This window comes from Leiobunum rupestre, chromosome 2, assembly GCF_980474605.1.
Source record: "Leiobunum rupestre chromosome 2, qqLeiRupe1.1.hap1, whole genome shotgun sequence".
Taxonomy (NCBI): domain Eukaryota; kingdom Metazoa; phylum Arthropoda; class Arachnida; order Opiliones; family Sclerosomatidae; genus Leiobunum; species Leiobunum rupestre.
Genome location: NC_143385.1, coordinates 15,703,470 through 15,726,897, shown reverse-complemented (window position 1 = coordinate 15,726,897; position 23,428 = coordinate 15,703,470). Strand labels below are relative to the sequence as shown.

At 37.1% G+C, this 23,428-nt stretch overlaps 1 protein-coding gene across 1 annotated transcript in view; it reads left to right on the top strand.

The window, feature by feature from the left end:
* Nucleotides 1-23,428, top strand: part of LOC149956198 (myosin-IIIb-like) — a 35,206-nt gene that overhangs the window by 10,258 nt on the left and 1,520 nt on the right. The window contains exons 6-21 of the mRNA XM_090165425.1: nt 171-332; nt 669-785; nt 2,853-2,957; nt 5,245-5,328; nt 5,402-5,552; nt 9,167-9,218; nt 9,295-9,484; nt 11,089-11,185; nt 11,567-11,720; nt 11,942-12,083; nt 14,279-14,438; nt 16,172-16,272; nt 16,523-16,634; nt 16,730-16,770; nt 20,810-21,072; nt 21,854-21,965. Coding sequence (XP_090021551.1) covers nt 171-332; nt 669-785; nt 2,853-2,957; nt 5,245-5,328; nt 5,402-5,552; nt 9,167-9,218; nt 9,295-9,484; nt 11,089-11,185; nt 11,567-11,720; nt 11,942-12,083; nt 14,279-14,438; nt 16,172-16,272; nt 16,523-16,634; nt 16,730-16,770; nt 20,810-21,072; nt 21,854-21,965 — 2,043 coding nt within the window. The remainder of the gene's footprint in view (nt 1-170; nt 333-668; nt 786-2,852; nt 2,958-5,244; nt 5,329-5,401; nt 5,553-9,166; nt 9,219-9,294; nt 9,485-11,088; nt 11,186-11,566; nt 11,721-11,941; nt 12,084-14,278; nt 14,439-16,171; nt 16,273-16,522; nt 16,635-16,729; nt 16,771-20,809; nt 21,073-21,853; nt 21,966-23,428) is intronic.

Here is a 23,428-nt window from a genome sequence, read left to right as displayed (position 1 = left end):
AAAATAACAAATTATGAAAATCCAGCAGATAATGAGGTTCTCAGGATGACCGCGACGTACGTGATATGGTTATTTGCTTTTAATAAATATGTTGTTTTATGTCTCTCTCGTTCGTTACTTATGAATATTATCGTTGTTAAAAGGCGTTTTACACTGGTCTTTTAACGTAGACAAGGCAAGAGCTATTGGATCTGATTGCTCGCTGGCCCAATCAATCTCCCAAGAATCCAACCAGCGCCACCTACAAGAATGGATATTTGAAATGGAGGCCTGGGGTTCCGCATGACAAAATTCTTACCGACGACGTCACAAGCCTCTTCGATATTTCGTCGGTGCGTCGAAAATCAATACTACCACTCTACCAGAGTTGTCAGTTGGATGATTTTCAAAGTTCTTTGCGGGGGTAAAACGCTTGGGCGGGAGGCAGATTTTTGGGCTGGACATTGAGAAAACACAAAAATGAATAACGATGTTTAATAATTAATTTTGTTTAATATGGTTATTTTTGAAGACACATTTTTCACGGTGGGCGGGATTTGGGACTAGTTTAATGGTTTAATATCAATTTCGGCTGCGGCCTGCGGGGCGTCACTTACACCTGGCAACTCTGAACATTACGAAATTAATTTTTTCACAGTGCATTAACATTTCTTTTTAAATTTTCGCAGCAAGCCATTGCGGATGTACTGGAACAGAGGTTCATTAAACAGTCTGTTTACACGTATGCTGGTGACGTCTTAATCGCCGTAAATCCCGGAAAGGATTTGTATATTCACGGAAATGGCGTAAATATTTCAGTATTTTTAAACCAAACGAAATTAGGGCTAGAAAACCAGTATAAATTGTGGTTAAAAACAGTAACGTATTCCCCTCCCCAAAAACCTAGGAGCAACAAACACAAGGAGAACGCAGCTAGCCTTTAAACACGCTAACGAAGGGTTGTGTACGAATTTTATTGGACGAGCGTCACGAGCCTTTACGATGAACGTTTTACGGGCGGGGGGGAAGACAATTTCCGAATTTTCCCCTTCCGACGGCAGCCGGCCATAAGCCGTCTAGCCAATGAAAAACGTACACAAGAAAATCCACGACTTTTGACGGGTTGCGTTCTCCTTGTGTGGGGTGTTGTGTTTGTTGCTCCTAGCCAAAAACTAAATCCTGAAAAATAAGCTCTTTAACCAATTGTTTGGACTGCCGGTATACTAATACTAATAATAATAATAATAATAATAATAATAATAATAATAATTATAATAATAATAATAATAATAATAATAATCAGCTAGACTAATACCAAAGGCACCACCAGTGTTGGGTTAAATATTTCATTCTCAGAATTTAAAATTAAATGCTAAATACTTGCTAGAATAAGAATTTAAAATTAAATGCTAAATACTTGCTAGAATAAGAATTTAAAATAAAATATTAAATACACTTTGGAAAAAGTATTTAAAATAAAATACTTTATTTTAGTATTTTAAAATATACAATACTCTATTTAGGAACATTTGCTTTAAGTACCTATAATTGCTCGAAATGATGATCTGTCAGTCTATTTCTCCTTAAAGTATAAATAAGTTTAAAGCAAAATATGCGTAACATGACCTTTTTACGAAATCACCAATGATAATATTTTTAATTGACCATAGGTATTAACACTTACTCTCAAATGTTTTAAACGATTTGATATTGCATTCGTTTGAGCCGAGAGAGTAGTACTGGGACAAAACATCGAGCAAAACATGCAATTTGCTTTAACGTGCACCGTAATTTTATTAAAGCTAACTATTTCAAAAAATGATAAATTTAAAATTTTAGGAAAATTATCATTATCTGACTCTGGGGGAAATATATCAATTTTAACATAACAGATAAAACTGCTGAAATGACGGTATCGGTAGCCAATTCACCGGACTTACTCTCTCCTTATTTAAAAACATTTGAAATCTACAATAACAATATGGGAAAGAGTGCAAAAATACCGTAATTTGTTACATTGTATTATGATTATGGTTAAAAGTTTTTTTTTTAATTTCGGTATTTTGCAACAAAATACTACGAAAAAGTATTTAAAATAAAATGAAAAATACTTGATCAAAAAAGTATTTAAAATAAAATACGAAATACTGAAAATGTATTTAAAATAGTATTTAAAATACTACCCAACATTGGACACCACCAAGTAATCAAGCGAAATTTAATGCCATTAATTCAGGTGGCGGGCTTACAATGCGTAGGAGGGTGGTGGAAAGCTTTTCATGCCACGCGAGCCAGGAGCTACCTACACTCTATTTTACCTTTAACCTTAACTTTTATGGAAAGGGGTAACTGAAGACCACGGGGGGAAACCCTTTAACCAGAAGGAGTAGCACCGATGTGCAGTAAGCTCTTTGCTGCGAGGCGAAAGTGCTAACAGCTTCGCCACACAACTTCTGTGGCATGGCTAGCTTCAACCCTCCCACTCGTTTCTAAATCGGATTCCCCTGTATCACTGCTAACAAGGCTTCAAGCCTATAGCAATGCGGGTTAAAAAATATTTTACAATTATTAAATGTTATATACTTTTGGTATTACCAAGAACGTATATATGTATAAGAACGTTGAACAAAAGGCATCGCTTGGGCCATGATGCAATCGGTTTCAGAATAACTCCGCCCTAAAATCCGCGTGCAGCGCGCGCTTGAACTAGAAACGGTTTTAACCTTTAGCGCGCGCCGCACGCGATTTTTTGGGCGGAGTTATTCTGTTACCGATTGAATCATGGCACCAGGCGCCAATTTGATCGTTCAACGTTCTTATACATAAATACGTTCTTGGTATTACTCTATGTTGAATTCTTTCAAACGTTGCAGGTATGTAAAATGTATCGAGAGCGCGCTCTTTGCGACAACAACCCTCACATATTCGCTATCGCTGATCGACTCTACCAAAAAATGGTGCACCATAAAAGAAGTCAAGTAAGTGCCTTTCTGCTCCGATCAGTGATGCCAGGTCCCGAAAATGGAATTTCCCTTTCCGACCCTTGACATTTTCCTTTATGGACTACAATTTCCCTAGTTTTCCAAAACACTAAAAACAATGATATTTGCGTAAAACAATTACTTGGGACGTTGTAAAACCAAAATAACAAATGTCCTGAAAAATACTACTTTTATTTTCATATCGCAATGAATAAAAACTAGGAACAATTTTAGCACTATAAAAATCACAGTTTGTACTAGGCATAGAGCGGACTCGTTCCTGTGGGCCACTTATTTAGCAGACGACTTTCCAAATTGCCATAATACAATTTCAGGGGTACAAGCTAAAGCGAATCCGACAAAATACTTATTTTTATATTAATTTACTCTTTCATAAGAATGAAAGTGTGTAATTTTTTTATATTAGCTTTGAATAAAATAATTTTTTCCCTCGAATTTCCCTGGATTTAGTAAATTTTTTGACGGATTTCCCTTTTCCCTCTTTACCGTTATTAAGGGTCAAAATGTCCCTAGATGTGGGAAATTTTCCTCTATCTGGCATCACTAGCTCCGATTACTTAAAATATATGCAACGGGGCTCGTAACGCCACGCTAAAAATATTACTCACCTTACGACCATAGATATAAGAAATGTATATAAAGGTCTAGATAAATTTCGGGGCGTCTAAGCCTAACATAAAATACGGAGTTGACACCTAGCAAACACCGAGGAAGGCACGTGACCAAGAGCGCGAGCTCTCTTAGCATTTTAGTACTAAGTGCTTGACCTTTCCGCAGGCCGTAGTCTTTAGACACCATCTGTTGGTGACCTTTAGTATCATTTTTAAGCAGGAGACAATGGCTCTCGCGACGATAGCACGAGCTTTCTTACCGATAGATAGCGCTTTATAAGGATAGCCTGCAGAAATTACGCGTTTCTGCTAGCTAGCTGTCACCTCCGTATTCACTCCCTTTGAAATATTTTATCTATGCTTACGACAGCGAATAAATTGCGGTGGCGCCATCTTTTGTCCACCAATGCAAAAGTAGAAGGTAAATTTATAATTATAATAATTCATAAATTATTTAATTTTTAATTTCAAAATAAATTTAATATGAACTTTTAAACCTTGTATACGTAATAATTCGAATTCGTAATATATAATATTTTCGGCACTTTCAAAATTGATAGAAGCTGACAACAGATGTCACGTCTATACTAGAAGAATTTTTGTATGGCAGCATTTTTAACATTACGAGTCTCGTTGGATATAAGTTATCTCAGCTTTCTGTAATGCGATCTAATTATATCAAGAATCCGTGCAAAAACCAAGAATATGAGAGTATAGCATTAGACATAGGTATCAACCTGCCTTATAGCGTAAGTTCGTCTGCTTTTTAATAGGAAAACTTAAACATAGATGGCGGTCGTCTGTGTGAAAGAATGTTACGAAAAAGTTATTTATCTACAAAGTATGAGAGGGTGGGGCTTGGAATATCTGCAGTCGCTTATGCTAGGTACATGATTGCATTGTAATTAGTCTTTTTTAGAGTCACCTAATGCCCAACGCGATAACCTCATTTAGCTGCTTAATTTTCGCGTGGCAAACCAACCTTTTTTGCACCAAAATGGTAAATCGTCTACTAAGCAGACGAAAAACGAACAGCTAATAAGTGGATAGATAGTATATATTGAAAACTATTGGTCTTCACTAGTCACGTGTTTATTTTTAAATATTGGCTGCTTGGAATCACACTGTTCGCACAAACTGATAATTTACAAGGCTTCATTTACGATTTTATAAAAAAAAAATGCCCAGAAGTAAAAGTCAAACTGCTTTGGGTTTAAAACCTTTCAAAAATCGGCAAACTTAGTGTAATACTTTTATAGTTTTCAAAGAGTGTTATGAAGTTGGTGTTCAGTTTGAAAATGCAACATCGGAAAGCATAGGCTTAGAAAAAGCTGTTCAAACGGACACACTTGTTCTAATAAATTAGCAGACGATAATAAGATAATGCGGGGAATTGACGTTTGTATCGCTAGTGTCAGTCTGTACTACATTCAGAAAAATAAAAAAATATGACATCAGGAACCTCAAACCTGATTGGTCAGTTTGTAAAGGGAGCGTGAGTAGATTCAATTGCCCCTCACATTACAAGAAGTGTACAGCCAAAGGCTGGAGACCACTAATGAAGTATACTTTTTGTTTTTATCTATCCACTTTTGTATCCATTTTTGCTTATAGTAAGCTAGACTTGATAAGTTATATTTTTTGTCTGATAGTGCATCTTTTTGTGCGGAGAAAGTGGATCCGGGAAAACCTTTTCAGCCAAACAAATAGTCAAGCAGTTGGTCTTCCTCGGTGAAGTAAGCTATTATACATGGGGTCTTCACTGAGTATGTGAAAATAAATAGAATAACTTTTGTCATTCTCGTGTAGTGTCCGATTGCCGGAATCAACGAGAAACTGAATTTGTTATGCACGATTCTGGATGAGATGGGAAACGCCAGCACCGAAACCAATCTGGACGCCAGTCAATTGGTGAAGAGTATCGAGGTCACCTACAGTGAAAGTGGAAAGGTTTCAGGAGGTTAGAGCAATTTGAAAAGCTGCTTATTGAAATTCCTTAACTATGCTTATAGTTATAAGAATCTAATAACCAAGGCTCGCATTGGGCCCGAAATTATGGTTTTACCGGGACCCGGGCATGGTCTGGATGGTCCTGGGTCTATTACCTTTTTTTGGCACAGCTACCAATAGGCAAAACTCGATCAGTTCGCAATTTAAAATTATTTTCCATAACAACTTATAATAGTGGATAGGTTTTCTCGATTCAATTCGCGAACAAAACGAGTTTTCGGACATACTGCCTGTGGTCTAGCGTTTGCTATTGTCAAATATTGTCAAATAGGGAACTAACACCCCGTAGCTTTGACTGTAGCCGCCATGTTGGGTAGAATTGTTTTTCACTAGGAAAAAGCATGGGTGACGTCGTGTGACGTAGAACTGTTAGCTCCCTATAAGAAAAAAATGTCTAAATATTGGCATCGTCATTGAAAACACAAAACATCCTAAAATTATTATAAAATTCAAATATTAACCTTTTGTAGCTTGTGTTTCGTCCATCATAACCCTCTAATACGCGTAAATCTTTACTCTACTGGCTGCCAAACGCTAATAGCGTTTGCTAATAAGCGATCTATTTAGTTTTCGATGGCAAACTAAAGAGAGAGTGATGATAGTTTTCATAATTTTTTAGATAGTTGAGAAAATCCGCCATCGAAGTGGCAAGCGCGTTCGTGTAGACTTTGATCTATGCATCGTGCGTATTTGTGATTCCTTGTGCTAGCGTGCTGGTTGTAAACGGGTTTTTACAATTTACCACGGTAACCGTAGAAATACCACGTGGATCAGATTGAAATCTTTATTTCGGTTAAGGAAAGTCTGGAAATTTCAGATCGGAAATGGATTTTATCTCCGATCATAATATTTTAAACTGGTCCAACGAAAATTTCGGGAATGGTACGGGAATGAAAAAAAGTATTTCAAATGGAACGGAAATTGCTGGAAGACAAATCTTTGAATGGAAAAGGGATGGAAATGGATATTGTTTGATCCGAAGTGGGCGGGAAATGTAACTATTCTTGTGCGTATTTATGATGCCTTATGTGAAATACCAGGCTAAAATAATTCGCTTCTACAGGGATTTAAAGCAACTGTCGGCTCTATCATTTCCACCTGTATTATGAAAAGGCCCCTGTTCTTAGAGATAGCCATGAATCTATCCAATTTAAAAAAGTGACTTTAGTGGAGAGCGTGGTGCCATCTATTATTGTCAAAGAAGCTAAAATTCAAAGTAGCCAAATGATAAAATCGTCAGAGAGCCATTGTAAAGTATTATAATTAGTCAACTTATACTCTATTTAGTGGACTTTAACCTAAATTATATATCCCGTGTAAAAACCTGTTTAAAATTACAGTAATTTATGTTATTGACCAATTTACAAACGATCCAATCAACGCGAGGGGTACCTATAAGTACCGCCTTATGATTTCGACGCTAGCGACATCTATTGAAAAAAGAGATACTTCACGTCGAGTCGCCACTTGCTTTTAGGTCTACTAATTCCCCGAGTTTTAACGAAATCGTTGGGTTTCACTTCGGGTCGTCTCCTGGAAAGTAGAATATAAGTTGTATAATTATAAAAATTATAAATGGTTCTGACACCTACGTACCCTAGATTGGAAATCTCCCGAATTTCCTGTGGGCGACGGTAGAGACACTCGATTCCCTACTTGCGGGCGGCAATAAAATGGGTTGGTGTTAAAAAGTCTGAAAAATTCCGTTCAGTTCAGTTTTCAAATTAGTTTTTGGACCTAAAACATCCGAAATGGAAGACAACGGTTTGGAAAGGTCAAAGATAATCTAAATCTTTAACTGGAACGGTGAATTTACATTATTTTCCTGATCAGATTTCGTGGAATTTTGCTTTCCAAAGACAAATGTTACGTTACATTTACCTGAAATAATATTAAATTAAGGTTTATTTTGTTTTACTAAAGCTTGAAGTAAATACGGGAAAATGGTGCCCATTCAAAAGTTGTAAGAACTATCATGTTCAGACATCGAAGCTGACGAAACATAGAGCTTTGATCAACGCCCCAAAAGAGGGAGCCACTGAAACATTTCGGACTTCGCTTCCTACCCCAGCCTCCCCCAAATTTTCTAGGGAATCGCATGAAACCACAGATGACGCGTACATTTCTACGCCGTTATTTTTGCGCTATTTTTAATTTAAGCTTCCTTTGCCATTAGTAGATGGCACCACGCTCTCCAGTAAAGTCGTTTTTTTTCAAAGAATCGGATAGATTCATTGCCATCTCTAATAACAAGGCCCTTATCATAATACAGATGGCAATGATAGAGCCGACAGTTGCTATAAGTATATAAAGTAAAGATCAGGGCCGTGCTTAGGGGGGGGGGTGGCGAGCCGGGCGGTCGCCCAGGGCCGCTAAAATTTCCCCATAGGGATGTATATACCGGAGGGCCGCTACACTCAAGCTACGTTCACACTTACCCCTAAATTCGCTTCATTTAGATAACTGGTTTTTAAAACCAACGTGAGAAATCGCTTCGTGTTGGTTCGGGAAGCTTAGAATAGCTTTCAAAACGACAAGGCGGGGAAGTAAAATTGCTCGTATTTTCAAAAATAATGGAGATTAAATTCTAAATAATGTCAAATAATAATACTATATGTATAGTAAACATGATTAACTAATTGTTTTGGGATAAATTTTAGTATTTTCAAAATTCTAGTCATAATTTGAATTGGCGTTAAGCCTTGGCTATAAGCGAACCGGGGTGAAGCGATTTCGCACGTGTGAACTAAGAATTATCGTAGGCGGTCAAAACTGGCATACAAACCGACCTAAACTGGGTTTTAGGCTCTAGTGTGAACGTGGCTTCAGTTTCGCCCATGCATTTCGCACGGGGCCGCGAGACCTCTAAGCACGGCCTTGGTAAAGATGACGTCTGAGTGCAATCTAAATGATCTGACTGTTCTTTTGTTGCATTAGCGAACTCAATTTAAAGCAGTAGAAGAATTAATTCAGACCAATTAGGCGTTTATCTTTCCTATTTACACCGATTTCCCCTACTACCGACCAGGCGTATGAAATTTAAGAACAATCATACCAAATTCATCGAAATTCTACCAATAGTTTACGTTGTATAAAAAGTGACATAATTACCAAAAATGTGCCGTTTCCTGAACTTTCCAATGCTAAATATTTACTGAATGATATACTATCGAGATAGAGTGCAAAGAAGGCCACAGACTAGATTGTACGATGCACCCACTTTTGGTTTTGTTCTTTCGTGTTTGGTATTGGAACGTTGATTCATTCGTCCATGGTTGATTCTAGCCTTCTCCAATTCTTCCTTAGTTCTGGAAGCTCCCACCTGGTGACAATATTTATATTTATGAACTTCATTCCCTCCCCAGTAGATACCCTCCATCCATTAATTTCAAAAAGGCTTCTTGATATTTATGCCACTCTTTATCTAAATTAAGTTTATGTAAAATTGGAAAGCTAAATATTTTTAAAGGTATCTACTATCAGTTTATTTTCGACTTTTTTCGTCAGGAACATTTTCGCCTCTTTCCTACTTTAAAACTAAATCATATTTAAACTTTATTTCAGCAATCGTATCAGCGAATCTCTTGAACGTCCGTCGACTAATAGAGCCGAAAAGGTAGGTTTCATTTTTTAAAGTAGATGGAATTACTATGTACGGCCAACTGAGCAAAGTTTTGTTTTGGTCCTATTAGTGAATCTAATTTCCACATACTGTACGAAGTATATTTCGGATTGAAATCGGAGGGGAAATTAGAGGCTTTCCACTTGGACCGGGACAGCTTCGACCTCCTTCCAGACCTCAACGCTAAAACTGAGACGGAACAAGTACAGAAATATCTCACCTTCAAGAATGCTCTGGAGACACTGGCCTTTAACGAGGAAGTACGTATCCATTCGAAGTGAGGGCTCTTGGGTGTAAGTTCTGGCTGCCATTATGCATATTCTTGCGATCCATTTTTACAAAACTAGCTTGGGTTGATTTAATTTTTAGATGAAAGGAGTTTACTCAACATGATCTTTCTCTATAAGAATAAATAAATACACTCTTGGTGGTCAGTAATCGGCTGTAGTCCCTACAAATTTTTGGGTTAAATCTAAGATTTAGTTTAATATCGGCGAGACAACTATAAGGCCGAGCGAATAAGTATGATATAGACCTTGGAGGAACTATAGTATAGTTCCTCCAAGATATAGACGTAGTAAGATATGTTTAAAAACTGTTGCAATAAATTACTAAACTTTTTTTTTTAAACTTTATAAAACTATGAAAAGGTTTCAAAAACTGTCGTTTAAGAAGTCACTATGTTTTAGAGGTGCCTTTCTACACATTAAATGAAATGTAATGCTTTTTTAACGTGAGCTTCAACAATAAAAAAATACATAAAAGGATGTACACGGCAACGTCACCAAATTTACAACGTAGTTTAAAAACGTGATTACAATAAATGCCAAATGGTGTACTTAACACACATACATTATTTATCTAAAGCACGAAATCTAAAATTTAACTAAATATACAATCTAATATAACAAAAAAATAAAAATTCAAAAACTTGTTAATCATTTAGCTTCAAAATATTGGGGTATTTACAAGAAAAAATATATATTTTGCGCGTATAATCATTACATGAGTTAGAATCTTACATTTGGCTGGGTACATGTAATTGAATATAATGTGTTAATTCGTTAATTTTGGAAAACAAAATTACGGGAAACGGCTGTTAGAGAATTACAGCAAAAGCTTCACAGTATAGAAAGTTTTATCAATTAATGTATAACCAAATTTTCAACCTTTTTGTAGAAATCTAGCGTAAGTTATCTAGTCAGGACAAAACACGAAATATATCAAAAGCTATGGCCATACTGTGGTGGTAAACCAGTTTTCTTATCGAGATCACTCTCTTGATTATGAGGACAACCTCGTAAGTTTAAATCATGATTAAAACAAAAGATGAAAATTCTGATTACGTCTTTAATCTTGATTATTAAACTGAGTTGAATGATCTAGCGTTACCTTTTCTTAATAGTAGTAGTCGCTCGCTCGTCCAGCATGTTAGTTCGTAAAGAAATCTTTAGAAATGGTGCACTTTTATAAGAATGGCTCACTTGGGAAATAAATAGACACTTGATACTAGACTAATGTATACAGGGACTACCCAAGGAGTCGCCATGTTTAAAAATCTGTAGACGCAAAAATATACGGAGCTCTGTTTTTTTTTTAAATGGCTGCCCCGTGTGGTACTCGCAGAGTGAGTTACTAATTTTTTAGTAGGGAGAGGGATGGAAAGAAGTGTTTTGACGTTTTAGGGGAGCCGAAATGTGCTTGGATTATTTAGTCCAAGCTAGAGGCAAGAAATGTAAGGTTGAGAAACAGAGTCGCAATGTAATATTTTGTCTGACTTATAATATTTATAATTCCGTAATTATGGAATATGTACCGGTAAAAGAAACTTACTGTTATACTTCCAATTTCTTTTTTTTTGCAGGAAATTAATGGCTTTCTGCTGGTAATTTCCAGCATATTACTATTAGGAAATATAGTGACCTCGGACAACGACGCCAACTCCGACATAATTACACAAGGTAAATTTTTGAGTAAAAACTTTTTATGGCCAAAATATAATATTTCATTAAATGCAGTAACTTCCCATTTTCTCGTTAATGGCGAATTAATACTATACAAATATCAAATTTGCACCTTAGAAACACTTAGAAACTCACTGTTCATGCTTATTAAGAAAACGGATTGAAAACTAGATTTTCTGATATAGCCTATAGCAAAAGTAGCATAAGACCCAAAAGTAGTTACTGAGAGTTGGTCGCAAAGTAAAACAGGGAAACGAAGGGGGGGTCGGAAAATACGTCATCAAAATCGAGGTACTCCAGCGAGTAAATTGAAGAGAGCAAGCACCAATAACAATATCTTTATTATTCAATGATTTAAAAAACAATTTCCCTCAAAAGCATCCGAGCTATTGGGAATATCAACAACGGATCTAAAAGAAGAGTTCACTACGGATGATATTAAAAAGCAGAACATTGCCCTTTTGTACCGGACCTTGCTCGACTGGGTGGTCAACATGATTAACAGGCAACTAGCGTTCACACGCCTAGTCTTGTAAGTATCTGTACACAGTTTAACGCAACCACCTCAAAAGGAATATAACCTACAACTGGTTCTTTACGAAATACCTGAGCAAACCACAAAGTAGCACAAAAAAGGTGTAAAGACCACATTAGAACGATTTTTGCCAGGGCTACAGAAAGATATACTAGAGGTTATATTCCTTTTCTGCTAAACATATTTGCTAACATATTCTTAATGCCGTCGAATTGCAGTGGTTCCGACCTTTACTCAACTGTAATCGACGCTCCAGGTTTCCAAAAGCATTCAAATTATGATCTTTTTCAACTTTGTGTTAATACTTTAAGTGACAGTCTGCACAATATACTTCAAAAATACGTTTTCTTGGAAGAGCTGGTGAGTTTTATAAGTAGTTAAGCTAAATACTTCAATCTTAAAACTAGCTCGAACTAATTAATACAGGGACGTTTCGGAGCCACTGAATTTCTTTAGCAAGCGCAAAAACACTATTCTTCTAATCGGGTAAAACTAGTGGCGTAGTCCTGTAATCACATGCGTTTGGGAGGCAGATAATGTGGTGGGCCTCTGAGGAGGACCACCACCTAAGTATGCACCCGTTGGCGTGGTCTTGACACATATTTCATCCCAGATTAATCACTGGATTGAGAACACTGAATTATCCCAAACGATGTAATCTCTAAAAAAAAGAAGATTCCATGTTTAAAAAACCGTAGACACTAATCTTAATTCTCAAACATGGCTGCTTCTTGCGGAAAAAGTGTCTTTTACGTTTTAGGGGAGCCGAGACGTCTTTATATTAATTAGTAGAATCCCAAGCGAACCAATATTAGTAGAATCCTAATAGAAACCTACTTAAGTACGCAATCAGAGCACGTGGAAAAATTAAATCTTGCAAAAGTTATATATATATTACACGCACTGATTCACCATATAGCAAATTTGTTTCAGGCGATAAGGTTCCAATAGGCTCGAAACTTCAGCTCAAAAATAACAGTTTAAAATTTTGCTTCCGATACTAAATTTGTCACTTTGGGAAATATTTTACTGAGAGCTAGTAACGGAGTGACTTCATCACAAGAAGAAAATCTCCCCCTAGCGAGGCGCTGTCAAAGGCTACGTGTGACGCGGTAGCAAGCGGATGCAAAACGGCGACGAAGCCCCTAATGCAGTCTGTCTTGTGAATAGCTCACACTTATGAAAGAATATTATACACTTATGACACTACTAATAGCTTTTTCCACTTGACTGCTTGAGATTCGTTCCAACGTCATTGATATCCCCCCCGGTCGAGAGTAGTGGAAGATGTTCCGAATATTTCAGCCCTTTTGTTTCTCGAACGGAAAGGTACACACAAAAAATAGCATTGGAAAACGCAAAAGGTTCCACCGACAGCCAGGGGCGTAACTAAGACACTCGTTTTGGTGACCTTTTTTAACATAAGAAACCTCTTCTTTTTTGGAATCTTTCGCGTGGCTCTTATTCTCCACGAGCCTCCCCGCATCGCACGCCCCGACGGGCCCGGATTTACAAGCACAGTCGACAGCGATCTAGAATATTCGAACAATTGATATCGGCAAATTGGTTTCTGTTGTTCTCGGAGTAACAAAGATAATATAAACCTTGTACCCTAGATTCCAAATAACATCCTCGCGCGTAGCCAATGTTAACATGGTACCCAACTATAGATAAGACCACGCGCTGTTGCGCGAACAGCCCGTCATCAAAGTTAGCCATGATAGAACTATGGCACCGACCGAAGAAGGCTGATTTTTCTGAGGTCACGTGCAGGAAGTGGGTAAACGCTACGTTACAAAACCATCAATCAGAAAGCTCTCAGAATTCGAATTAATTAAGGGTACGGAATTCTATATTATCTTTTATTTTATTATTATCGTTTAGTAAACAAACTCTCGAAATTTGATAGAGCAAATTAGAGCACACAAATGGAATATGAAATGTTGAATGGTTTGACTTTTGTGCGTTCAAAATCAGTCAAATGGAAAGCGCCAACAGTAGATTTAGTTTTTTGAAAAATTCGTTGAAATCGGTTATCTATATGCCTACAACGAGGACAAACATTCAGCTAGGCTAATACCCTTGGCACCACCTTAGGCTTAGTCATCTAGCGATTTTTAAAGCCATTAATTCAGGTGGCCGGGTTACAATGCGTAGGAGAGTGGTGGCAAGTCAACAGCTCCCTACACTTACTATTACCGTTAACCTCAACAAGTTACAATGAAGGACAAAACTACCACCAATTTGGAGGAAACTATAAGCTTTATTGAGGGACTAACGCTTTACTTCAGCCGATAGGCTTTTTATAAAGAGTAGACAACTTTAGATTTTAACGAACAAAACAAGTTCAAAATTGGTATTTTTTACTTCTACGTTTTTAATATAGTATTCGTTCTCCAGTCCCAGTCAATTCTGCTATAACTTAAATTTTAAAGAAATATATAAGCAATTTGGCATATTTTGGGCCAGTTCACATGTAAACGTAAATTGTATCAATGCAATTTAACAAAATGACTTTTAATTTTAAGGAAATTAATTGGGTTTTTTACGCACAGGCAGAATACGAATCTGAGAACGTGGAAACTCCGTTCAAATACGAAGCATCCTTCGATAACTCCAAATTGGTCGAATGTCTCGTGAATAATGAGAACGGCTTCATCACAGCCATTCACGAAGCCTCCTTGAAACACTCCAACGGAGACAGCGATTGGATAGGTAGGGCATCCCATTTTATCAAATTACATTCATCAAAGAAAACATTGTGCAAGTTTCCATACCATATAGGAACCGATAAAAATCACTTCACTTCGGTCAGGAATAGGCGAAACTATAAAGTGCAGGTGGGCTGAACAACTGCAGCGCCATCTATCCTAAGAAATACGAACTATTATTTATTTTCTTTTGCTAATGACGGTTTTAATTTTAACCGATTCATCTAAATTATCTAATTATTATTATTATTTAAAACATTTTGTAAAAGAAAGGTGTAAGTTAATTAGCTCTCTGCAGTATCTGGAAAGAATAAATTTTTCCTTACCGTCGCACGGCCAACTATGAGCACAAATTACCGAATCGAAGTTGGCTGTGAAATGGTAGTCACTTGATTTTGTTTTCGCATTTTAACAAGATGGTTAAGACCATATTTACTTTATAGTTTCGCCTATTGAGCCAGCGTCCAATGGGTTACAGTCCCAAAGTCACCGTCATTGAGCCAAGGAAGTGACTTTTGGACGGTAAACAAATGGTACGTTCCGTGACACCTGTAAGTAATCGATGTCATCATTTTTTACCTTATGACCTCATACTTTTCCTGTTTTGACGTCATGATGCCCCGTCAGAAAAAACAGCTTTAAAAGATGATCATTTTCATGGCGTATTGTCTAAAGCTCTGCGTAACAGATAAATTAACCTTGGAGTAATAATAGAAGCTAACGCTTCCTGGATATGACACTCTAGCCTTCGGTAGACGATTTTGGTTTGGCTCACACAAGCCAGTGAAAGAAGGGGTCGAAAAAAGGGGGGTTTGGATGACTTCCTTTAAATTGTTACCTTTCCGGTTTTCGCGACGCATGCGCGAGTCTTTAGCAAATCAGGAGCCATTATTGTAAGCAAGCGATTTGTAGTTTGAAAAGCCAAGGGTTTGAAATCCTTTACTCTTAGTTCTTTGAAATGAAAGCAAAAATTAAGGTTTTATTGGTTATACAATCGATTTTTTTTGTTAACGGGTGTGAAACACCTATATGTAAAAGCGATTCAAGATACGCTGACCGTGCTTATATGGAAACGTAAAACTATTACCTTTTCCTAAGCCTTTCTCAAAACGTGTTTGTTCGCGTATGCACGTTCTCCTTGTTTGTCCGTTGGGCTTCTTAAAATTCCCACTAGGCACGCTGGGGTCGCCCATTGGCTTTTGGGACCCGCGTTTTTGAGTAAGTGTCATATCCAGGAAGCGTTAGCTTCTATTATTAATCCAAGAATTAACTGACCAAATTTCGATTAATCGTAAATATTTTGGTTAAATGTTTTTTTTGTGGATATTATATGGATAATCAACGATTTAGCATGCAAAAAATAATTTATATTTTCGGATAATTGTAGGTTATGGATAAAAATAAAATAAGTGGTTAATTTTTATCCAAACGCCGAGCTCTAGTGTCGTCACACATTGTTAGTAAATATGGCAGCCAAGTTTTAATACACCGGTGTCTGAAAAATTAAGGAAACCACAATTCTCAACTGATTTTCGTTTCTGAACATCCCCAAAGGTCGTAGTTTCGATTCCTATCCGAGGTGAACTGATTTTTCTCCGTCAAAATATTATGGAAACTTTCTTGATGAAAGAAATTTGCTATTGCAACATTTTTGCTAATTAAAATATGTATATAACTTGCATCTCATTTCCCACATTACTTCAATCGCTCACTAATTCACCAATTTTAAATGCGCAGACGGTATTCTAGAATTTGATGGTAAGGATAATATTCACGTTGGAAATGAAAGCGGCGGTGAAGAAAGTCCAAATGTTACTATCGATCATATTTTTGGAAAGGTGAGACGCGTTAGAAAATGAATTGGGGTTATCTTTGGTAATTTTCAGTTAAAGGGAATATAACCTCTAGTTTTCTGTTGCCCTGTGACCCTGTCCAAATTTATCCACTAGTGTCCGCTCCCCTCTTATGGCTCTTGATATTTCCGGGGCTGGTTAGTTACGAAGGTAATCCCTAACATCGTTGAGGACTTTCGTAAAGAACCAGTTCTAGGCATAAAATAGTGCTAACCAATGGTTTTTGCTCACTTAGGTCACTTATCAACTAAATGATATTGTTTGTAATAATATCTACAAAGAAACCGGCTTGCTAAACAAATTAATCGACTCCAGCATTCCAATTATAAGAAATATATTTACTAAAGGTAACCATTTTTATATTTTAAATATAACTACGGCTACCAATAAACCTGTAAATTATATTTATTTTCATTTCTTGTATGACTCCTACCTCTTACAGTGTCAACTGGGGAAAGTAATTTGAAAACGTCCACAACTCCGGTAAGATATTCTTACGTCACCTCAGATTATATGTTACGTTAGGTTAGGTTCGTATCCCGTTTAAATTTGTTACTTTGTATCTCAATGCGAGACCTTCTTTTTTTGACCATAGCAAATTGAATTACTTATACAGCTGAAAAATTAATTTTAAAATCTTTCAATTGCTGTTTCCATAAAATAAATCAATCAAAAAATTCAAAGTATAAAATATTTCTTTGCGTCACGTGCTAAAGCTTTTTAGTACTTTATTGCCACGCGTGTTACGCACGCGAACTAGAAACACCTATTGTGTAGAGTACGTAATGAATTACGAGTGGTGAAGATCCAAAGTTAGAAAAGCCCAGACTGTATTGTAAATACTAGCTACATTTTATTAAATATTAAACCACATACATTAATATAAGAGCCTTTTTTTACTTTTCTGGAAGTACAATCTTAAGAAACAAATGGTATTGATGGTCTTGTCTCACGCAGGGCCGTAGCGCACATAGCAAAGCGGCAACGTTAATTACTTGCGAATCCGCATCGCTGGATCCAGCACGTGGTGCTGGATCCTGCAGACCGAAAAATGCGCTGGATCCAGCTGGATTGCTGGATGAGGGATCCAGCAATTGCAATCCCTAGTGGTCAGTATTTACAATACAGTCTGGTTTATTTGTAATTGTCTGCCTTATTCTTCCAAGATGTCAACAAGAATCTCCTTAACTAATAGGTGTAGATAGATACCCCCAACCCACGTGCGTTACAAATTATACAAACATGATCGATTTAATCCTTTAAAATACTTCAAGACTAGTATTATATAACCCCTCCTTCTAACAAGACTTTACCATAAGAGAGTTCCCTAGGAGGGATTTTACAATTTTTTGGAGTGTCTGTTAACAAAATGTATTCACCGCGTTGGCAGTTTCATGAACTTTGGAAAAGGTTCATCAGGGCAAAACCGATCTTTTACAGCTGAGCCAATGACTGCCACGTCTACTAATTGCAAATAAATAATATCGTAGACATACCATGGAGGAATAACAGGAGAAGTTTAAATTTGTCACGCTATTTAGTACAGTACGACCGCCAGGTGACGCTAGTATCGCCTTTCAAAAACAACTCTTGTTAGTTATCCATGGAAAACTTCCGAGGAGAGGTATATTTTGGCGTGCATTTTTGATAAAATTCTTTTGTTTTTTGAAAAATATATAAATTGCTGGATCCGCGTTCTATCCAGCTGGATTGATGTCGGTCCAGCAAAAATCCAGCTGGATTGAAAACTCTGCTGGATTGCAATCCCTACGCGTAATCCCATTAGTACAGTCAAAGGTACGGCTCTGTACACCGATTACGCGGAGTGATCAGCCCCTCGGCAAAATGCTACGAAAAATTTTGGATTAATTTGAGCCTACCATTCCATATAATAGGCAGGGTTGTTAAAAATGCATTTTGAGTTAGAAAAGTATTTAGCATTTTACATTTAAGTTTCTATGAAACTATTTGTCTCTTAGCATTTTAGTACTAAGTGCCTGACCTTTCCGCAGGCCGTAGTCTTTAGACACCATCTGTTGGTGACTTTTAGTATAATTTTTAAGCAGGAGACAATGGCTCTCGCGACGATAGCACGAGCTTTCTTACCGATAGATAGCGCCTTATAAGGATAGCCTGCAGAAATTACGCGTTTCTGCTAGCTGTCACCTCCGTATTCACTCCCTTTGAAATATTTTATCTAGACCTTTATACACGTTTCCTATATCTATGGTTGGACTCACCTTCCGACAACGACATCTATTGAGTCATCGAGGTACTACACTAGAGCCGCCAATTGCTTTAAATCTTCCAATTATCTCACAATCAAAGCAGTTAGGTTTGGGAATCATCTCAAAACAAGAATGGTTCTCTATAGATTTGAAAGCAGGGTACCTTAAAATTCAAAATCAAAATTAGAACTAGCAAAAAGCGTGTCGGTTATATTATTGAAGAGTGAAATATTTTGAAGGTGTTCTGCCCAGAGATTGATGATTCTGGCAATGAAAAAGATTCCTGGACGTTTAAAGCCATGACACTCGAAGATTTCTTCGTTACAAAGGCATGATCTACATTGTTTCTGATAGACATAAAACGCGAAGTTAGCGTTAAATTTAGTGAATTTAACTTATATTTGAAGAAAGTGCCTCCGACGAAAGGCGAATCAGGAAAACACTTAAAATCCTTATTTCCCCTTAACTTATCTAATGTCACCTCGGAGAAATACATACGCCAAAATTATATAATTTAACTTACAGGGAATTAGCCATCTTTACATAGGGCCCCTGAAACATGAACCTCCGCAGGCTCGCGCTGATTTTGCACAATACGGATGAAAAATAGTCCTAGGCGAAATTCGTTGTTATAGTTATTTTATAAAACTATTTAATAGAAAATATGGTTTATAAATAAATAACTATCACAACGTACTGTAATACTTACATTTAACATCAGCAAGACGATAAATATGTAAATTTTAAGCCGTTGTACAGCGTACACATCCGAGGCTGTGCGTGAAAGCAGAAGTAAATAGGGGGAGAAAGTCTATCACTGCCTTCAGATTTTACCTTCCACCATGCTTGACAACCTTTTTAAAGAGCTAGTGATCACGTGATATTTCTAACCAATAAGGATAGCGCATTACGAGCGAAGTAGTGCATTTGTGGCATTCCGGTCCGCGCTCAAGATGAAAATTTTGAATTTTATTCCCTGGCAACCATGTCACCGCCTCGCGATTTCAAATAGTCTCTCTGTCAAATGCTGATCATTATTTCCTTCAATAACGGTTGATTTTAATTAATAATTACTATATCAATTGTAAAATAAACAAAAAAAGCTCGTAGCTATAGCTATTATTTCAGTTAAACTTTGCAAATTGTTAGGCCTTAACATCGTAGATTTACCAATTAGTCCCGATCTCTGATATTAGATGGCGCCACGCTCTCCGCGATTTGAGTCACTTGAGTGAGCGTTATTCTAGTTCCGGTTAATTTCTTTTCAAAAGTCGTGTTATTATTTTTAAAATGTCGCATTTTAGTTTCTATCATATATTTACTTTATTTAGGAACTAAATTAACCAAATTATCGAAAGCAAAAGTTTAATATTCAAGTATTTTATAGAGAACTATTTCTCATCGTAGCGGAGTACAACCGATACCTTTGTGTCCCTGTAAAGAGGCGAGGGGGAAGTCATTTCCGAAGCCCAAAAATTTTACCCCTCAAATAAGACGTCGTGTGGTTGGACCCAAGTGCCAGACTTTCTCCCCTTATTTACTTTTGGTGAAAGTGGTCCCCATTGAAAACTATCTCGAGCCTGCGAACGTAAATTTTTCATTTCTATAGATGGATACTTCTCTTGTAAGACAATTTTATATACTAATAACAAAAGTGACATAATTACCAAAAGTGTGACAATCCCTGTACTTTCGTATGCTAAAGGTTTAATGAATGCTCGACTCGAGATCGACCACGTAAGAGACTATTTATTGACGCCTTTGTGATCTTTTTTAGTCTATGGTATTATATCGTAGGTAGATGGCGATAGCATCTCCGCAGAACGAAGAAAAATAAAAAAGTACACTAACTTTGACCAGTGCTACTTAGTTCCTCCGTTCTTCACTACGACGCGTTATTTGTTCGTTTTAATTTCCTTCCCTCCTCAAGGCATACTTTCCCTTCTCCCGTCCCAACTTGTATTTCGCTCGTAACATCCATTAAGAAATAGGTCCCATTGACACACTTTTTGTTATTATGTCACTTTTGCTAATAATAAATTAATAATCAGCTAATACCCAAGGCACCACCTTAGCTCCAAGTCATCTAGCGCCTTTTAACGGCTTTAAATCAGGTGGTTGGGTTACAATGCGAAGGAGGGTGGTGCAAGCCTGTCATGCCACGCGAGCCAACAGCTCCCGACACTAACTATTACCGTTAACCTCAATTTCATTTAATGCCACTGGTTACAACAAGACCCCAGTGAAACTGTAACGAAAGTCAACGTACGAACAACATAATCTATTTATTTCAGGACGAAGAAGAGACCCATCCCGTTGTGGTTCAGTCAGCCTCAACAGAAATTAAGAAGATCCTGTTGAATATGGTCAAACTGGATTTACCGGACCGGCCTCACTTCGTTATTTGCGTCAAACCGACAGATTCCGTAGTCTCCGAGGACGCGTTCGACAAAATTCGGGTGGTGGATCAGTTGACTCAACTCAATGTGCCAGAGCTGACGTTCATCCGGAAGGTTGGATATACTAGTAGGTTATTCTTCGGGGATTTTCTAAACAGGTGCGTTATCGAGATTTTTACATTCAATATTCAGCAGGAATGCATACCTCTACTTGGTATGCTTATCCTGCCGTATCGCGAATGGTAAGATAACTCTGACGGCTTTGGCCCCGCCTACGAGAGAAAAAAATTCCTCTGCGAGCGATCCCCTCTCACGTTTTTGTTCGTTAAGTTAAAATAGTGACATCAAAAAAATCGTCAGCCACATCGAGACGAAATTCTGCCGCGATTAGCATTCCAAGTAGAGGTATGGATTCCTGTAGACAGTTATTGGTAGATGAGGTCAGACTATTTTGGAAAGGAAAAATACTACAATTAGCCAAACAAACCAGAAGTGTATTATTAAATTAAATAAAATATATATAGGAACTCATCTATTTGATGTTAACCAAATTTATCTCATTTCTTATGGATTTTGCCAAAACTACACGCGGAAAAGAATGGTGTATTACTAAAATGTGATAAATTTTGGGACAAATCTAGCATTAGATATCTTGGCAGAAAAGAACACAGAAACACAAAAATTATGTCGCATTAACTAGAAGTTCTCCCTCTCTTGACTAATAAAATGAAAACTCGGATTTCTTTAAAACAAATCTACAACATTAACTCAACTGTGGAAGCCTGGAGGTTCCTATTGAAACGTTTAGACTTTATCGAGTCATTGTAGACAAATATGGATTCCGAATTCGACTAGAACGGGTTTCATTCCGTTTTAATTTTTTCCGGAACCAGATCAGAATCTGCACTTTACAAATATACGGTGATTGCATCTTTTCAGATACAAACACTTGGCTTTCGACTTCGACGAAAACGTGGAACTAAGCTCCGAAAATTGTCGCTTGCTCCTCCTGAGATTGAAAATGCACGGCTGGATTATGGGTATAAATAAGGTTGGTATTTTCACTTTCTCAAAGAAAAACTAGAAAACACTAGCAAAGATTTACGACTTTCTTATGAGAAGAACCGTAAAGGACGCATGTACTTCCATGCTTATCAACATTTCTGCGGCCAGGTTTAACAGAAGCTATGTATGATATGCGTGAGTTATGGGAAAAACCAATCTTAGCGCGTGTTAGCAGACGATTGCTCGATTTAGTTCATACTCCCTTTAAGAATCTTAAACCGTAGCATTGGCTTTCGCTGCAAAGCTCTTATAGGCTTCGTGCATAATTTTAAAATGAATTGCGGTGTTGTAGAATTTCCCTGGCTCACACCAAACGTTTGCTAAAGGAGTCCTAGCGGCAAGAAAGTGCAAAACTATAACTGCGCATGCGCAAATGGATTAATTCCGTACGATTTTCGCGCTTGCGCAGATATAGTTTTGCCTCTAGAGCTCCATTACGAGACGTTTCACTCATAAAATAAATTAAAAATTTAAATGTGCTACAATAAATTGACATTTTTTTTCCAAAATTAAACAATCAAGGAAATATTTTACCAAAGCATTTGATATGTTCGGAAAACTCTCCAAAAGTCAAAAAATAAATTTTAGGATAATATTTTTTTAAATTTGAAATACAACAATTTTTTTTTAAATATTAATATTTCAAAATGTTCCAACACACAAAACTGCGTCTCAATTACATTGCCCTTCCCCTTTACTGCATGACGTAATTTGTGAAGGACCCCAAAATAATTCTTTTTCACTAATTGCTCGAAGGATATGTAGAGTAGTGGATAAAATAGGTAAAACCGAATACTGTTTAGAAACAGTACTCGTGCTTTAATCGCATTCAAACATAGGGCTTACAACGGCCACCCGATAAGTTAATTCAAGTCATCATTTTCCGATATCTGAAGATAATCCGTAAGTCAGATTAGGTTTATATTTCTCATTCCCCTCACAAAGAAATCTGATCTCGAATTGTATCTGGTTCGTTATTCCAAATAACCGTCAAATTTCTAAAGGAATTTAAAAAGGGATATGTAAAATCCTAAGGCCCCCCTAACGACGTAAGTTTGAAACGAATAAGATTTTAACGTTAGGGCCTAACGGTTAGGCTAACGACTGGCCAAACTATGAATCCACCTGGTGGTGAAAAACCGAAACTAATGCACAAATCCCCCTATGCATGCTAGCGGAAACTGCTTCGTAGATGGCAAGAGGTAGTATATGTGGTAGGGGTAGGGGGATAGGGAGGATTTGCTCTTTTTCTCCTAATTTTGATTTTCCCGCGCCTGTTTAGTGCTGAATAGATGGGCCCTTATGCCCAATTCAAACCTTGATAGTCTTATGGTAAATTCGATAACTGTGTGGCATTTGAAATCTGCTTACAATCTGTCTGTCGGTTTACAATGAATTCAGATTAGTTACATGTTTAAACCTCTTGTTTGCAGATAATCTGATACCCTA